Source organism: Oreochromis aureus, linkage group 5 (genome assembly GCF_013358895.1).
Source record: "Oreochromis aureus strain Israel breed Guangdong linkage group 5, ZZ_aureus, whole genome shotgun sequence".
In the NCBI taxonomy this organism is placed as follows: domain Eukaryota; kingdom Metazoa; phylum Chordata; class Actinopteri; order Cichliformes; family Cichlidae; genus Oreochromis; species Oreochromis aureus.
This window is the reverse complement of record NC_052946.1, coordinates 26,515,343-26,533,174: the sequence shown is the minus strand read 5'-3', so window position 1 is coordinate 26,533,174 and position 17,832 is coordinate 26,515,343. Positions and strand designations below refer to the sequence as shown.

The 17,832-nt window shown below is 42.6% G+C and overlaps 3 protein-coding genes across 4 annotated transcripts in view; all 3 read left to right on the top strand.

Moving 5' to 3' along the window:
* The first annotated feature begins 2,190 nt into the window (after positions 1-2,190).
* Positions 2,191-5,123, top strand: LOC116317099 (zinc-binding protein A33-like). 2 transcript variants are annotated; one of them, XM_031735764.2, is made up of 2 exons: positions 2,191-2,327; positions 2,420-5,123. In XM_031735764.2, exon 2 carries the CDS (start codon positions 2,431-2,433, stop codon positions 3,931-3,933), a length of 1,503 nt encoding a protein of 500 aa, XP_031591624.1. In that variant the 5' UTR covers positions 2,191-2,327; positions 2,420-2,430; the 3' UTR covers positions 3,934-5,123. The 2 variants fall into 2 exon arrangements, with proteins under 2 accessions (XP_031591624.1, XP_039467819.1); XM_039611885.1 differs by having other exon boundaries at positions 2,202-2,327; positions 2,414-5,123.
* Positions 5,124-5,657: 534 nt separating this feature from the next.
* On the top strand, positions 5,658-8,343 carry LOC116317162 (E3 ubiquitin-protein ligase TRIM39-like). Its single transcript, XM_031735848.2, has 2 exons — positions 5,658-5,789; positions 5,910-8,343. The coding sequence occupies exon 2, from the start codon at positions 5,927-5,929 to the stop codon at positions 7,304-7,306; it is 1,380 nt and encodes a 459-aa protein (XP_031591708.1). The 5' UTR covers positions 5,658-5,789; positions 5,910-5,926; the 3' UTR covers positions 7,307-8,343.
* LOC116317143 (filamin-B-like) overlaps positions 5,661-17,832 on the top strand; it is a 37,845-nt gene continuing 25,673 nt past the window's right edge. The window contains exons 1-5 of the mRNA XM_039612415.1: positions 5,661-5,791; positions 15,275-16,251; positions 17,004-17,157; positions 17,239-17,428; positions 17,505-17,752. Coding sequence (XP_039468349.1) covers positions 15,290-16,251; positions 17,004-17,157; positions 17,239-17,428; positions 17,505-17,752 — 1,554 coding nt within the window. The 5' untranslated portion in view covers positions 5,661-5,791; positions 15,275-15,289. The remainder of the gene's footprint in view (positions 5,792-15,274; positions 16,252-17,003; positions 17,158-17,238; positions 17,429-17,504; positions 17,753-17,832) is intronic.

The following is a 17,832-nucleotide window of genomic DNA, read 5'->3' as shown; positions in this document are numbered from 1 at the left end:
TGTACCATGGTTTTTATTAAACAGCAGATTTTATGAAAATGTGTTTGTCTTTGGACCTTCCTTGCTTTTTTTTTGTCATTTTAAACTTGGAAAAAATAAATATCTGCAAATAACTGGGTTCGGTGTTGTTGTGGTTTTTCCATGTTTTTGTTTTAGTTTTTATAAAACTCATTTCGCATCAGATCTTTATGATTATGCCTACAAATTACTGTCATTTCACTGCTGGGATTAACTGCATTTCACTGCAACAGTAGTTCATTACATCTTACATTTTACCACAGATGGCAAAAGTACAGACTTTCTTTGCTTTAGTACAAGTACCTGTGTTTACAAATACTCCAGTAACAGTTGAAATACTGTAGCAGCTGTTTTTCTCAAGTAAAAGTGAAATACAGGCTCTGAAATGTACTCGCAGTAAGAAAGAAAGAAGTACTTCCTTGAAGGACAATCCTGCTAACCATTCTTGTAAAAAGATAACTGAATCATGCACTATATTAATATAATATTAAACAATATTAGTACATGGGAACGCAAATACTACTCCAATCTAAATTCTAATTCTCATGAAAGCTTGAATCTGTTATGTAGGACACATAAAGTGAAAGAGAATTTTAAAAAATAACAATTTTCTGTTCCTTACATTGTAGATGGTAAATTCACCTCCACACCTAAACAGGAAAATTAGTACAATCGGGAGTTACAGTGGGATTTAGCAGGTAATGATAGAAACTGTTTAGTTGCTCAGCACATGGAAAACAATCACAACTCACAGTAATTTTCTAATGTGAGCTGCATTCTGCTTGGCCTGTCGGTACCTGTCAGCTGCCTCCAAAGTCCCACAGGCTAACCAAGCCCGATAGGACTCCTTCTTCAGCCTGGTGGCTTCCTTCACCTCTGGTGTCCACCATTTGGTTCGGGGATTACCACCATGACAGGCACCAACCACCTTGCGGCCGCAGCTCAATGCAGCAGCTTTGGCAATGGAGATGCTGAACATGGTCCATTCGGACTCAATGTCCCCAGTCTCCCTCGGAATGCTGTTGAAGCTCTGCCGGAGGTGTGCGTTGAAGATCTCGCGGACTGGGGCCTTTGCTAGGCGTTCCCAGCACACCCTCACTACGCGTTTAGGTGCACCGGGTCTGTCCAGCGTCACAAAATGAAAATACATCATTTATAATTTATCAAAACACATATACCAATCCAATAAGTAATTAAAATTATGACATTACATGTAAAATTTAAATCTGCAGTTTATCATGTGTCACTGACAAAATTAAAAAGTTGTCAGAAAAATAAAAACTAAAGTACAGGTAAAGTACAGATACCTAAAAATTCTACTTTTATAGACATATGATGCCACTTCACACTGACTCAAGTCTCAAGTTAGTTTTTTTTTTTTTTAAGTTGAAGATGCTACAAAATTAAAGAGTCTTGAAAGTGCATTGTTAGCTGTTTGCTCAAACTCTCAATATGATTGCACTGGCAAGCACAGCAACACGAAAAGGCCTGAGGACAACTGCAGAAGATGATCACATATTTTTTTCCATGGTTAAGAAAAACAAACTTCACAATCTATAAATACCTTCATGAATGTAAAGGAGGGTTTACATCAAGGCGCAAACCACTGGTTACACTTAAGAAGAAGGCCGGAAATGTAAAAGAGATTGCGCAGTTGCGGAAAAGCAGTTATAGACTTCTGACAGTCACTGACAACAAAGAGCTGTTTCAAAAGCAACACATTTTCAAGATGACGTTGCTTTGTCTAATTATATTTTGAGCTTGTGAAATGGGGGTCTTTGTATAAAAATCAATGTAATTCCTACACAAAGAAATTTTTTTATTAACTTCATTGAGTTAAATTTGAAAATCTAAACTTCAATCACATACTGACTGATTGAAAAAAAAGTTTTCGTGGTGCACAGAGGCAAAAAAAAAACAAACTGTCTTTGTCCAACAAATCATGGCTGTGTACAAGATTCGTATCATGGATGTGCAGCTGACAAATCTGCACCAACTGAGTAATCATCATGATCATGATACATTATATGTACTCATGTTGGTGGATAGAGGCTAAAGTAATCCATGGAAGCTGATGCTGTCTCTTTAACTGATATCTTCTATACTGTAAACAAATTTAAAGTGATGTAGCACCTCTGACGTATGAGCGCGCTCCACGTGTTTCCTGACTAACGTTACTAAAAAGAGGAAGCAGAAGATCTTTTTCAACTGAGAGGAAACTCCAAACTCTGTAATAAATACAATATTATTCACCAGAAGACAAAACCCACAGAAGGAGAAGAGATTTGGGATTACTTCACCTCGTTTGCGTGAGTTTTTAGAGCGCTAAAAATATGGAAGTACCTTCTATAGATTAGTAAGTGTCTAACTTCCTGTTTGTGTGGTTTGTTAACAACGTCAGTCACAGATAAAATGTCGTCTGGAATCCAAGAAGAGCTGTCCTGCCCCGTTTGTCGAGACATATTCAGAGACCCTGTTGTTCTGTCGTGCAGCCACAGCTTTTGTAGAAACTGCCTGAAAAGATGGTGGAGAAAGAAAGAAATACGCCAGTGTCCTGTTTGTAAGAGTGCATCTAGAAAGAAAAACCCACCCTGTAACTTGGTGTTAAAGAACCTGTGTGAGAACTTCTTACTGGAGACAAATCAGAGTGCTTCAGCAGAGTCCGAGTCGCTCTGCGGTCTGCACTCGGAGAAACTCAAACTCTTCTGTCTGGACCATCAGGAGCCAGCGTGTCTCATCTGCAGAGACTCAAAAACTCACAGCAACCACAGATTCAGACCCATCGATGAGGCTGCGCAGGATCACAGAAAGGAGCTCCAGATCTCACTGAAACCCTTACAGGACAAATTGAAGGCCTTTGAACGAGTTAAAGGAAACTTTGTTCAAACAGCAGAACACATTAAGGTTCAGGCCTTTCACGCAAAGAGGCAGATTAAGGAGCAGTTTAAGAAGCTTCACCAGTTTCTAGATGAGGAAGAGGAGGCCAGGATCACTGCTCTGAGAGAGGAAGAGGAGGGGAAGAGTGCAAGTATGAGTGACATGATTGTAGCTCTGAGCAGAGAGATAGCAAGTCTCTCAGAAACAATCAGAGCCGCAGAGGAGGAGCTGAGAGCACGAGACATCACTTTCCTGCAGAACTACAAGGCTGCAGTGAGCAGAGTCCAGCGGTGCCCCCAGCTTGATGATCCACAGCTGGTGTCAGGAGCTCTGATAGATGTGGCCAAACACCTGGGCAACCTGACCTACAACATCTGGAACAAGATGAAGAAAATGGTCTCCTACTCTCCTGTGATCCTGGATCCAAACACAGCTGAATCACACCTCTGCATATCTGAAGATCTGACCAGTGTGAGCCTTGGAGAGAGGCAGCAGCTTCCTGACAATCCAGAGAGGTTTGACGGCTATCCGATCGTCCTGGGCTCCGAGTGTTTCGACTCAGGGACTCACAGCTGGGATGTTGAAGTTGGAGACAGTCCAAACTGGCTAGTTGGTGTGGCTGAAGAATCAACTAAAAGAAAGGGACAAACAGACTTTAAGTGTGGATTATGGGCTGTGTGGTTCAGTAAGGGTAGTTATTTCATACGTTCCCCACTAGATTCGTCCTCCTTTCATCCAAAGAAAAAGCTCCAGAGGATCCGAGTTTGCCTGGACTGGAAAAGCGGGAAGCTGTCATTCTCCGATCCTGACATCAACATTCACACCTTCACACACACTTTCACCCAGAAACTTTTTCCGTTTGTTTACACCAAGAACGAACTGCCATTGAAGATATTACCACGAGTGTCTCATGACAGTGCAGACTCTGATAGTGAAGGAGATCACGATGAAGGTGGTGAAACTGTTAATGGCATTCTTGATGAGGACGATGATGTTATTCATGATGTTGATCATGATGATGATGATGATGATGACTGACGCTTATAGCCACATACCAATGTTTTCCCTTCAAGTGTAAAAGAACCAAACTAAAACCTATAAAATACTAGGTTGGTTGCAAACTGCATTTAGAAATTGCACAAAGCAATTCTTTCCTGCTAATTAAAGCTAATAAAAAACAAACTAAAAAGAAATACTAGAACTACACTCAACAAAATTGGACCATAAAATCCATAAAACAAATGATATTTTGTTCTGCACTGAAAATGATCTGATAGCTAATTCTATCAAAATGCTAAAAAGGCACTAAGAGCACAAACAGAGTAGTTAGGTCCAGTTCAATTAGTCAAGCACAGAAGGATTGGCTACAGCTGTCAATGAAAGTGGCCACAGCAATAAAGAAAGGTAAGTACAACAGAAGAAAAATGAACACAGGGTTACACAGCCCTACTTTATGGTGGATGCACAAACTTGTATAACACCTCAGTGTCATACAGAGACTGTGATAGAAAGATCACTTAGACACTATAAGCACAAAGAAAAGGCTGTAATATGAGGTTGTGACTGTCTATGATCAAAAACACTGACTGCAACAGATGAAGTAGACTATTTTTTATAGTCTATTTTTCAAACTAACAATATTTGCAGCTGTTTGTAACAGTAAACGGTAACAGTAAATATATTTCATTTTGAATCCTTTTTTTTCTCTGGTTACTCTGTTGCATTTTAACTGAGTATTGAGAAGAGCTTTTGTCTGGTTGAAGGTAAATGATTGAACTGGTTTGCAGTAATTCTCATCGACCACTAGGTAGAGACAAACACAAAGTGAACTTAAAATGGTGCACAGATGTGAACATAAATCAGTGGATATTTGACCCAAAGGATCACTGAACCCTTTGATGAAGCAGGTTTGACTCGGTGTAAACAATTCAGTATTGTAAATTTGGCCTCAGAGTTTTTGAAGATGTAAATGTTTCAAATGTCAAAAAATGATCTTTCTAGCTCTTAAGGTAAAACCCCCTAATACATAATTTAGTTGAAACATGTAAAATAAATCCATACAGACTTTCTAAGTACAAAGTAATATTGTCTGATAATATTACATTTGGGGCTGCAATAGAAAATAAAACTGCCTTTTATTCAAAAAGCTGAATGTATGAAGAACACACTCATGTTCACATGACGAGTCCCTAAAAGACTTAATATGCCACAAATCTCTTTTATTAAAAAATGACCTCACAACTGAATAATAAAAAAAAATGTTGTTTTTTCTCCCTTTGTTTTATGATTATGTTTTAACACTCATTGTTTTGTTACTGTGATTGTTACAGGTATTTTGAGTCATCCTACCTGAGAACATTAATATCAGTGGATTCATTGTATTATACTGAATGTCTGCCTAACAAATTTTTAATTGATATTTGTTAAAAGCTGTTTTAATGGAAAGTTTAACACAAAAAACATTCAACTTTTTATTTTTCCAATATTGCACCCAGGTGCAGGTTGATAGGAAACAAAAGCTAAGAGGAGAATAATTGCTGGACTTCAGTGGAATTACAGTTTTGCCTGTTAGTGATCTTTAATTTAGTAAGACAGCTGTTGTTATTGTTGAGTTTATTTTTTGCCTGTTTCCATGTCTGAACTACTGAAAACACTTTAAAATGGGAATACTTTAGGAGCACTTTAAAACAGGTCACAGCTTTCTCTCCTTTCTGACAAAACTCCACCCACCTGACTACTTTCTTTCAGCTATGTGTAAAAAAAAAAAAAAAAAGGCAGGAAGCCTGGGCGTTCTTCCTCTGAGAAAAACAAAAGCGCTGTCTGGGTGAGAAATTTATCTCAAGGTTAAAATCTCAACAGAGAAAGGACAACAAGGCGAAACTAGTATAGTTAAGGTAAGAGTACATTTCTTCCCTTCTAAGGAGACAAAATATTATATGTTTATAACACAAACCAAAAGTGAAAGTAAGCCTGGCCGCCTTCCTGTTATACAATTCTGTTCGGTGTGTTTTCAGCTTCTCTCTGAGAAAAGATGTCTTTCCAGTCCGAGGAGGATCTTTCCTGTCCCGTCTGCCATGACATCTTTAGGGATCCAGTTTTCCTGACATGCAGCCACAGCTTCTGCAAGACTTGTTTGAAGAACTGCTGGGCACAGAAGCTGGAACAGCAGTGCCCAGTCTGTAAAAAAATGTCTGAGCAGAGTGACCCACCCTGTAACTTGGTCTTAAAGAACCTCGCTGAGGCCTACTTAAAAAAGAAAAATCAGAGCACTGCGGCAGGGTCTGAGGTTATCTGCAGTCTGCACTTTGAGAAACTCAAACTGTTCTGCTTGGACCATCAGGAGCCAGCATGTGTCATCTGTCGTGATTCGAGAGCACACGTCGACCACAAGTTCTGGCCCATCGATGAGGCCGCGCAGGATCACAAGGAAGAGCTCCAGAAAGCCCTGAAACCCTTACAGGACAAACTGAAGGTCTTACAAAAAGCGAAAGGAAACTTTGATATAACAGAGAAACACATTAAGACCCAGGCTCAACAAACAGAGAAGCAGATCAAGGAGCAGTTTAAGATGTTTCGCATGTTTCTGGATGAGGAAGAGAAGACCAGGCTGGCTGTTCTGAGTATAGAAGAGCAAGAGAAGAGTCAGCAGATGAAGGAGAAGATTGCGGCTCTGAGCAGAGAGATGGCAGGTCTTTCAGCCACAATCAGAGCTGCAGAGGAGGAGCTGAAAGCTGAAAACGTCGCTTTTCTGCAGGACTACAAGGGTACAATGAACATGGTCCAGCTGTACCCCCAGCTGGATGCTCCACAGGTGGTCTCAGAAGCTCTGATAGATGTGGCCAAACACCTGGGCAACCTGGGTTACAACATCTGGAACAAGATGAAGAAGATGGTCTCCTACTCTCCTGTGATTCTGGACCCAAACTCTGCCCATCCAAATCTCCTCATCTCTGAAGATCTGACCAGAGTGAACGTCAGTGAGAAACTTCAGCTTCCCGACAATCCAGAGAGGTTTGACTTCTACCCGATTGCTATGGCCTCCGAGGGCTTTTACTCAGGCACTCACAGCTGGGATGTTGAAGTTGGAAACAGCACAGACTGGAAAGTCGGTGTGTTAGCAGAGTCTGCCAAAAGGAAGGGAGAGCCGCAATCTGGATTATGGAGGCTAGGGTTTTATAAAGGTGAATACACAGTGCGCTCCCTGCCAGAGTCTTCCACCGTTCTCTTTTTAAAGGCAGTGAAGAAGGTCAGAGTTCAGCTGGATTGGAACAGGGGGAAGGTGTCATTCTCTGATCCTGACACCAAAACACACATACACACCTTCACACACACTTTCACTGAGAAGATGTTTCCATACGTAAGTAATCTGAGTAAAATTCCACTGAAGATGTTGCCCGCAACAGTGAAGTAGGGTGGTGGTTCATAGGCATGAAGCCAGAAGTGGTGGAAATAAACACACGGATTGCATGACAGCTAGTTAGAGAGCTCACATGATAAAACTATCCTTGTTAAAAAATAAATAAATACATTCCACAGTTATGACACAGTTATCTCATATTAATATTATTTAACTGTAGAGAAATTATTCAACTTAGTTAACCAGTTATCTACTAATTATTCATATGAAAATCAGGAATGGGGCAGTTTGTTTATATAGATTTGGGGTATAATGTTGCTTTAAATTTGTTTATTCATTTCAGTAATTCATAGCATAGTTCACTGACCGTGTGTAATCTTTGGGAGTGAGCATAATATTTAAGGGTAAAACACTTAGTGTTTGTGTCTTTTCAGAGGATGGTGTTTTATAGCTTTATAACCATATGTAAGGTGGCTTTTAAGTTCTGTGATACCAACTGTTACAAACTAAAAAACCTCAGATCGAGTGATTGTATCAAGTCTGAACTGCAATTTAATTTCAGTTCAATATGATGAATCTTTTGTGTTGTTTATTTTAACAAGAGACACGAAGCCAACTTTTGGTCATCATGCAAAACAGAAGTGATAATCTCAAATTATTCAGCTTTAATGTTTTCATGTATAAAATTATGTGTTTGTGTAAGTAACAGGTTATCTGGCATTTATATGGATTGCTCCATTCAAACACAGATTTCATTTTAACAGATAAACAAATACCGTTTGCCCCTTCAGTTATCTAATATGTGGCTCCTCAAATACTTTACACTATAGCGAGTCAACTTCTTTTTTTTCTCTCATAATGAAATGTTTTCCCAACAATGCATTTAGTTTTTATTTATTTCTAATTGTTTATTTCTTTCTATTTCAGTTCCTGTTAGTTTCAGGTGTTGTCATTTCAGTTTAGCTTGTATTTGTTTTGGATTCCTGCATTGTAATATGGGTGATTTATCAGGGAAAGACTGATGATGTAACAGGTATTATAACACAAGTTATCATGTAGACATCATATTCTCAATAAACATTTGCACCAATGCCTGCTCTGCTGGTTTTGTTGACAAACTGGATTAAGTGTGGCTAAAACTGAAAAAAAAAAAAATAACTGGAAAGGTAATTTTTCAAGGTAGTTTTTTGTTGCATCCAGTAACGTCAAACCACATCTCCATGACTACAGGACCAGAGGTTTGTGTTATAAAGGGATGATAAACATTTAATCAAAATTCATTCAAAACCTTGAGGTATCGTGTTTACAGACAGAATGAAACACAAACCCTACCAAATAGATAATCTCCCTGGTGGAGATTTAAAAAATAAAAAAACAAGGTGTCTATTACGTTTAAAGATTATCATGTGAAGATGTGAGGGGCCTTCACATATCTCCTGCCTTAGTTGCCACCTTTTTTGTACAGCTGACTCCTATCAGCAATTAGAAGTACTTAAGGCCAGAGAAAGGTGAGCTCTAGTGCCAAAGAGCCATGTTGTTTTGCAACTAGTGAACTGTGTGTGTGTTTGGTGATTGATTGATCCTGCTCGGTGGAGAGGAATGTGTTTGGTGACAAACCCTTTTTTAGTTACTTTTCAGTTTATTGACCGACGCCTGAGTTTTGTTTTGTTTCTTTAAATGGTGATAGCGGCATGACCATTACCTTTAGTTCATTTACTGATAGAAGCATTAATAAAACTTTTTAATTTAACCATTTTGCCTCCCTGTCTCTTTTTTTTTGACCTGGACTCCTTTTGTCACTGTCCCTCATCCCCTGGACCTTTTTAGGAGAACATAACAGTAAATATAATATTATTAACCTCTATCAAGCACTGATGTTGTCACTGAGTTGTTTCCAGAGTACCTGGGTATGAGTGTGAAGCATGTAATGGTCTGCTCTTTCCATAAACTTTACAGAAAACATATTCACTGCTCTAAACCAAATGTTAAGCTTTAAAATGCACTGGATGCATGAAACTCATGATTATGCAAGCCTTGAAGAGGCAGCAGCTTCCCGAAAATCTAGAGAGGGCTGATGGCTATCCAGTCACCCTATTCATCCCCCCCAAAAAAGCTGCTGAGCATCAGAGTTTGCCTGGAGTGAAAAAGCGGAAAGCTGTCATTTCTAAGATCCTGACATCAACATTCACACCTTCACGCACACTTTTACTCAGAAACCTTTTCCATCCATTTACACCAAGAACGAACTCCCATTGAAGATATTGCCACAAGTGTACCAAGATAGTGCAGATAGTGAAGGAGATTATGGTAAGGGTGGTGAAAATGTTAATAAGATGTTAATGTGTTTGTCTCTACCTAGTGGTCGATGAGAATTACTGCAAACCAGTTCAATCATTTACCTTCAACCAGACAAAAGCTCTTCTCAATACTCAGCTAAGTTAATGTTGTGAGAGAATACCAAGAGAAAGAAAAAACAATAACAATTTCTTTTTTTTAAAAAAACAGTTGCAATTATTGTTAGTTTGATTTAAAAAAAAAAAAAAAAAACTCTACTTCATAGATAGGATCCATAAAGTACGGAAGAGGATTAGGGCCACTGGGAAAAAGAAAATGGGCACATCTTTTTTTTCTTCTTTTCCAGAATTCTGAGATTAAAGTCAGAATTCTGACTTTAATCTCAGAATTCTGACTTTTTTCTCAGAATTCTGACTTTATTCTCATAATTCGGAGAAAAAATTAAAGTCAAAATTCTGACTTTAATCTCAGAATTCTGACTTTTTTATCAGAATTCTGACTTTATTCTCATAATTCGGAGAAAAAATTAAAGTCAAAATTCTGACTTTAATCTCAGAATTCTGACTTTTTTCTCAGAATTCTGACTTTAATCTCAGAACCTGAAAAATGCCGGCATGTGATAGCATATTTTTTACTCTGTCCACAGAGAGACACGCTCTGTACGAGGTGGAGTTTAGAGCTATTCCTATGAAAGAGATGGCCTGAGCTGGGTGCAGGACACTCTTTTCGTAGATTCTGGTGAAACCCAGAGCCATCAGATGATCCACTGTCAACCTGGTGTGCTCTCTTCCCATTATTTCTGACTCGATATCAGCAGCCAATCGTCTATGTATGTTGCTATGCGGATGCCCCGTCTCTTCAGTAGGGCTATGGCTGCCTCTGTGCATTTCACAGATACCCGAGGGCTCAGTGAGAGACCAAACGGCAGGACCTGGTACTCGTACATTCTGCCCTGAAACGCAAAGCGCAGGAATTTTCTGTGAGGCGGGTAAATAGGGATGTGAAAATATGCGTCCTTCAGGTCTATTGATGTAAACCAATCGCCTGGGCGCACTACATGCAGCAGAGTGGTGGTCGTCAACATCCTGAATTTGTTTGACCTCAGATGCTGATTCAGAGCCCGTAGGTCCAGTATCGGACGTAGTCCCCCTACCTTCTTGGGCACAAGAAAATACTTTGAGTAAAAGCCACATTGGCTCTGCTCCTGGGGTATTTCTCGTACTGCTTCCTTTGATAGCAAGGTAGTTATTTCTTCTTGCAGAATCCTGGCTGATTCGCCTTTTGCAAGAGAGAAAATCACTCTGTGAAATCTGGGAGGGGTGGTTGCGAACTGCAAACGATAGCCTCGCTCTAATGTCCTCACAACCCATTCTGGCGCAGCGAGAGCTCACCATCTCTCTATTCTTGCTGACAGCGGCCCCAAAGACAGGCACTCCACAGTAGATGGAGCTTTGGCTCCCTCTTGTGGCGGAAACTGGTCCTGCGGGCCAGACCCGACTGCGCATGCGCTTGACCAGCGCTCATGGGGACGGACACCACTGAGGGAATCGACCCCGGTGGTGTCTGGGTGCGTGGGGGCATTATGTTTTTCAGCATACTTTCTGTGTTTTTCACACATTTTTCCCGTGCCCTTGGCAACATGCCTGGATGCAACGGGTGAGTTTTTAATAAACAGTGTGTTTTTGTGAGACTGTGACATGCTTGATTCAGCTGAACAGTGTCTCGTCGTCTCTTTGTTGAAATGCACTCTGTAGGATCCAACTCGAGTCCCAGGTGCTGAAAGGTGGAGGCAGAACACACTTCTCCAAATGGGCTCCGGAACTGAGCCCTAGAGTGAACTTGGAGCCCAGGCTGGTCCGGCTCCAATCTCCCCGTGGGGGATGTTAGGCAGTCCGCTTCTTCTTGCGGTCCGACTGCTTAGCTGGTGGTGGGGTACCCTGAGCGGCAGCAGGCGGGACATGTTTCCTGGGCCAGTGGTTCTTAGGGTTCTGCGATCCTAGGGGACCCTGGGCCGTGACCCGCGTTGCTGGGCGGCGAGGGATTTTAAACGTCAGCATGCCGGCTGGACGGTTGGTGACATGAGCGAACGTGCAGCGACTGGCTGGAGGCAGGGGCACAGCCTGGGTCTTCCTAGGGAGACACAGCTGCAGGGCCTCTCCCTCTTTCTTTTTCTCCTCGCACCGTCTTTGCATGGTGGCAAAAGCGGTCCCGAAAAGGCCAGCGGGGTCGATGCTTCCATCCAGAATGTCACGTTTTTCTCTGTCCGAAAGCCCCAACGTTTTCAGCCATCTTGCCCTCTCCTGTAGGACGATGATGTCGAGAGCTCTGCCCGCCGCTTGTACTGCTGCTCTAGTGAGGTGGAGACACTGGTCAGTAACAACACCCAGCTCTTCCCACAGCTCGCTAGCATCCGGGTTCAAAGCAGTCTGGTCCTGGAGCTCCGCCGAGTAGGCTAGCAGGAGCGATGAGGCGTTCAATGCCCTCACGGTGGTGGCAACTGATTTATACGCCCTGTCAGCCAGGGAGAACTGCAGGCATTTGGCCTTGGAGGGCAGGGACGGACCAGATGACATGGAAAGTTTCTGGTTTGGGTGGAGATGAGAAGCCACCAGATTCTCCACTGTGGGAATTTGGTAGATGCCCTTCTCCAAACACCGCTGCTCCCTGCACGGGGTTGGGTGACAAAAATGGCTTTGCCCAGCAGTGTGTGACCTTGTCTACGCATTTGGGGAAAAGCGGCAGTACCTGCTTAGTAGTGCACTTTGCTTTGGGGAGCCTTTTACCCTCGTATCGTGAGGTGGAGGTCTCTGTTGTCATCTGGGCAGCGGTTTGCAGTCTGCCATATTAAGGAAGCTTGGTGTAGCTAGCTTGGAATGGCTGGACGGCTAACGCTGATCTTTTTTTCTTCTCTCGGTCGGGTAGCTATGGTGAGTTAGTATGACCTAGCTAGTGTGGTGGCTAGTGCTTGTGCTATTTGGCTTGGTGACCGTGTGTAGCAAAGACAGTTAGCTTGGTCAGCTAGCTGCTGTGCTAGGTGCGTGGTGGCAGCTAACACACTCTCCGATCTGGCTCTGTGGTGAAGAGCAGGCGACTCGAAACGCGAACCGTGCTACCGCCCGGTGACCAAGGTGTTAACTTGCTCGCGTGGACAGTTAAGCTACCAGTACCTCCTCTTTGACTCCCATCACCCTCTGGAACACAAACTTGGAGTAATTAGGACCCTACACCACCGGGCAGAACATGTTCCCTCTAAGCCTGAAGGGAAAAAGAAGGAACACACACATGTAAAGGAAGCATTGAAAACATGCGGTTATCCGAACTGGGCGTTCATAAAGTCAGCAAAGAGGCACAGAAAAGAAGATCAGACACCAGCGAGGGAGGATAAGAAAGACAGACACAACAACGTTGTTATCCCCTATGTAGCCGGTGTATCAGAGAAACTCAGGAGAGTTTTCTCCAAGCACGACATCCCAGTGTACTTCAGACCCAGCAACACACTCAGACACAAACTGGTTCACCCCAAAGACAAAACTCCAAAACACAGACTTAACAACGTGGTGTATGCTGTACAGTGCAGCGAGGAATGCCCAGACCTCTACATTGGCGAGACCAAACAGCCACTTCACAAGCGCATGGCACAACATAGAAGAGCCACCTCCACGGGACAAGACTCAGCAGTCCATCTGTATCTTAAGGATAAAGGTCACTCTTTCGAGGATGCCAATGTTCACATTTTGGACAGAGAGGACAGATGGTTTGAAAGAGGAGTGAAAGAGGCCATCTATGTCCACTGTGAGCGACCATCTTTGAACAGAGGCGGTGGTTTACGACACCAACTGTCTGCCATCTATAATCCAGTTTTGAGTTCCCTCCCCAGATGCCTTAACGCCCACTCACATCCTGGGCCATCTGACCTCAGGAATTCACATGACAAGGTGGGGCCAGGTTTCACAATGGGCTCACCCGAAACCCTGGCTGATTAGGTCCCACACCCGCTTTCACACCTTGGCGCATGTGATTAGAGGATCACCAGGGGGTCCTTTGTCCCTCCTTGGGGGGATACTCCCACTGGGTTTAAATCTGGGACTCTCGGCCATTTGACCTTAGAACTGAAGAAGCTTCTCGGATGAGAGGTGAAACGTCTTCAAGCAACTTAAAGAAGTCCAGACGCTTTTCTTTGCAAACTCCTTTGACGACAGTTAAGCTAGCACTCACGTTCACAGTCAGGAGAGATAAGGTTTCTAAGAAGCAAGAAGAGGAAATTGAATGATGGGTGACGCTGCGTCACACCGTTTTATAGGGAGGAGGGTGGCCCCTCCCTGACGCAAGCGTCACAACTGCCAGCCAATGCTGGCTGGAGTAATGATATAGAGGCTTCTGAGGACAACGCTGAGAGAGCATTCCCCATAGTGAGACACCGAAACGAATGCTTGAAAGAGAACTGATGTTTCTGTGTGCTTTCGCTCATGTAGCCCTTTGTTTGGCCTACTAACATGGCGGCTCGACCAAAAATCGTGACCACGCCCCCTCCCGTGACATCAGATAATTGCTGTAATGCAGTGGAATTTGACATTTGCAGTGTGACTGTTATCGATCTTTAATTTAGCAAGACAATGTGTCCGATCAGGAAGGAAAACCCCTTCAAAAAAATGAGGAGAGTAGTGGAGGAGCCAAGACAGTAGATAATAAACCTTTAAGTTGCTAAAACTTTATTTATCATAAAAACAAATGATTAAACAACCCTGGCCAGGGGCAACAAGAATTTTAATTTATAAAACATAAAAATAAAAATAAAAAAAATTCCCGGAGCGGGGAGCCGGTTAGTTAAAACCGCTAAAAGTAAAATAAAAGTCCATTAATATACAAAAGCACGCAGCGTCTCCATTTCTAACTAAAGGAAAGGAGGAGAGCAGCAGTCACTTTTCTTTTAAATACCGACCTTCCCTCACCCCTCAGCTGGGTTGGTACTTACTCAGAATGGGCAGAGCTCTTAACACCACCCGCCGCTGTTCCTGCTTTACAAACGTGGTTAGCATCTCGCCCGTCAGAAGAGATTGGACGCTCTCCTGCCCCCTGCAGGCTCGTCCTGCTGGGTTGGCGCTAGAGTCCGTTAAGCACATAAACTCTCACAGGTGAGATTATTTAGTGTCTGGGTTGGGGTGTCTCCCAGTAACAACCAGGAGTGTCACAGTAAAAGCATGCAAAAACCATAAGAACGGAAACACCTACTATTTAAAAACAACACAAAAAACAAAAAAAACACAGCAACACATGCAAAACAAGGCAAACTCCTAAAAACCACCCTTTCCACAGATGACACACCTACTATTATTTTTGCACTCAAAAAAGAAATTCAAATGCAGAGTTTATTTATTTTTTGTCTGCTTCCATGTCCTAACTACTGCACCTGTAGGTTCTACATATGAGAGGAGCACCTTAAAATAGGTCTCACCTCTGTTCTGACAAAACTCCACCTATCTGACCAAAGTACATTTCTTAAGGTTAAGAAAAAAGCACAGCCTGGACATTCGTCTTCCTCTGAGAAAAACAAAAGCGGTGTCAGAGAGAAAAGATTTATCTCAAGGTTAGGATCACAACACAGAAAGGACAACAAAGACAAACTAGTATAGTAAAGGTAAGAGTATATTTTTTATCTTGGAATATTATATGTTTATAACACAAACCAAAAGTGAAAGTAAACCTGGCCGCCTTCCTGTTATACAGTTCTCTCTCTGAGAAAAGATGTCTTTCCAGTCCGAGGAGGATCTTTCCTGTCCCGTCTGCCATGACATCTTTAGGGATCCCGTTTTCCTGACATGCAGCCACAGCTTCTGCAAGATGTGTCTGAAGCACTGGTGGGCACAGAAGAAGCAACAGCAGTGTCCAGTCTGTAAGAAAATATCTAAACAGAGAGACCTGCCCTGTAACTTGGTCTTAAAGAACCTCGCTGAGGCCTACTTAAAAAAGAAAGATCCAAGTGCTTCGGCGGGGTCTGAGGTTCTCTGCAGTCTGCACCACGAGAAACTCAAACTCTTCTGTCTGGACCATCAGGAGCCAGCATGTGTCATCTGTCGTGATTCGAGAGCACACATCAACCACAAGTTCAGGCCCATCGATGAAGCCACGCAGGATCATAAGGAAGAGCTCCAGAAAGCCCTGAAACCATTACAGGACAAACTGAAGGTCTTACAAAAAGTGAAAGGAAACTTTGATATAAGAGAGCAACACATTAAGATCCAGGCTCAACAAACAGAGAAGCAGATCAAGGAGCAGTTTAAGAAGTTTCGCATGTTTCTGGATGAGGAAGAGAAGACCAGGCTGGCTGTTCTAAAAAAGGAAGAGCAACAAAAGAGTCAGAAGATGAAGGAAAAGATTGCGGCTCTGAGCAGAGAGATGGCAGGTCTTTCAGCCACAATCAGAGCTGCAGAGGAGGAGCTGAAAGCTGAAAACATCTCATTCCTGAAGAACTACAAGGGTACGATGAAAAGGGTCCAGCAGTATCCCTTGATGGATGCTCCACAGGTGGTCTCAGAAGCTCTGATAAATGTGGCCAAACACCTGAGCAACCTGGGTTACAACATCTGGAACAAGATGAAGGGGTTGGTCTCTTACACTCCTGAGACTCCAAATACTGCTCATCCAGAACTCTCCAACTATGAACATCTGACCAGTGAGAGGCACCAGCTTCCTGACAAGCCAAAAAGGTATCCAATTTTTCTCTTTAAGGAAGTCCCAGTTAAGGACATGATGGAGTCGAGTGAGGTCAAGGTTTCCGAGACTACAAAAACATTATTTTCTGCAGCAATTATTTGATAAGTTGGAAAAAAAAATCATATGTTAGAGTATTTGTACAAAATATTATTAATCCTCAGATGCCCAGACACCCTAGCTTTCTTACACGAGGCCCTAACTCGCCAGGTAAAAAATACTTTTGCTTTAGAGATTAAATAAGTTTATTAGCACTTTGGTTTCCCAATCAACAGGCTTTAGAGAAAAACTAAAACACCTCAGATGCTGATTAGGGATAGGATACTTTCTCTCTTTGAATTCTCACAGGCTGAAATCTAATGTCTACAGATAACAATCCTTTTTCTTTTTTCTTTTTTTTTAAAAAAAGAGGGGTGCATATTTGAGACTATTGTGGACTTTAAAAAAACAAGTGTTAAATTCATATATGCTGTTTTTATTCAGTAACTTTTTTAATGAACCACAGGACAACAACAGAATATTTTCGTGACAGGGAATAACAAATTTTGAAGTTAGGTGCGTGATGTCTCTGAATCAGATCTCTTAATATCTTGAGATGAATTTGAGATTATTGATTTCTTAGTTTGGTTTATTTCCTCACAGGTCACCACAACTGCATATTAATAGTAAAAGAAAAAGTCACAATCTTTAAATGCATGAAAGTACAGTACAGATTGTTGATCAGTCTGTACTGTCTCTGATCTTTCAGTCCCTTCAAGTTTCGGGTTCTGCCCACTCATGATGCCAGCAAAGTACAAGCCAGCGGCCCTGGGCTGACCAGCGGCGTCCCCGCCAGCTTCCCCGTTGAGTTCAATGTTAATGCTAAAGACGTTGGCCAAGGCCAACTGAGCGTGCTCATCACGGTCAGTATCACACACAATTATAAGCATACACACACTAAAGTAGACCCCACACTGACTGTTGTTGACTTCCTTCCTCTTCAGGACCAGGATGGTAAACCTAAGCAGCCCACGATCCATGACAACGGTGATGGTACATACCGGGTATCATACGTCCCTGACCGTGCTGGCCGGTACACCATCGTTATAAAATATGGTGGCGATGACATCCCAGCATCACCTTACAGAGTCCGTGCTACAGCAACTGGTGATGCCAGCAAGTGCACCGTGAGCGGTATGTGATCAGAGTCTGACAGGAGTCTCATTTATTTTTAGCAGTTTGATTAATTCACAACATGTCCTCCACCCAGGTTCAGGTGTGGGTCCCACTGTGGCCATTGGTGAGGAGCTGGGTCTGGTAGTGAATGCAAAGGGTGCTGGTAAAGGGAAAGTGAGCTGTGTGGTGGTTCAGCCCAATGGCACAGAGGTGGAGGCCGAGGTGCTGGAGAATGAAGATGGCACCTTTGACATCTTCTACACTGCGCCAGCTCCTGGGAACTACGTCATCTACGTCCGCTTTGGAGGGGAAAACATCCCGCGCAGTCCCTTCAAAGTCACGGTGAGAAGAGAACACATCTCAGATTCCTCCATGTGTGCGAGATGCATTGCAAAGAGGTGTTTTGAGGGAGGGAGGCTGTT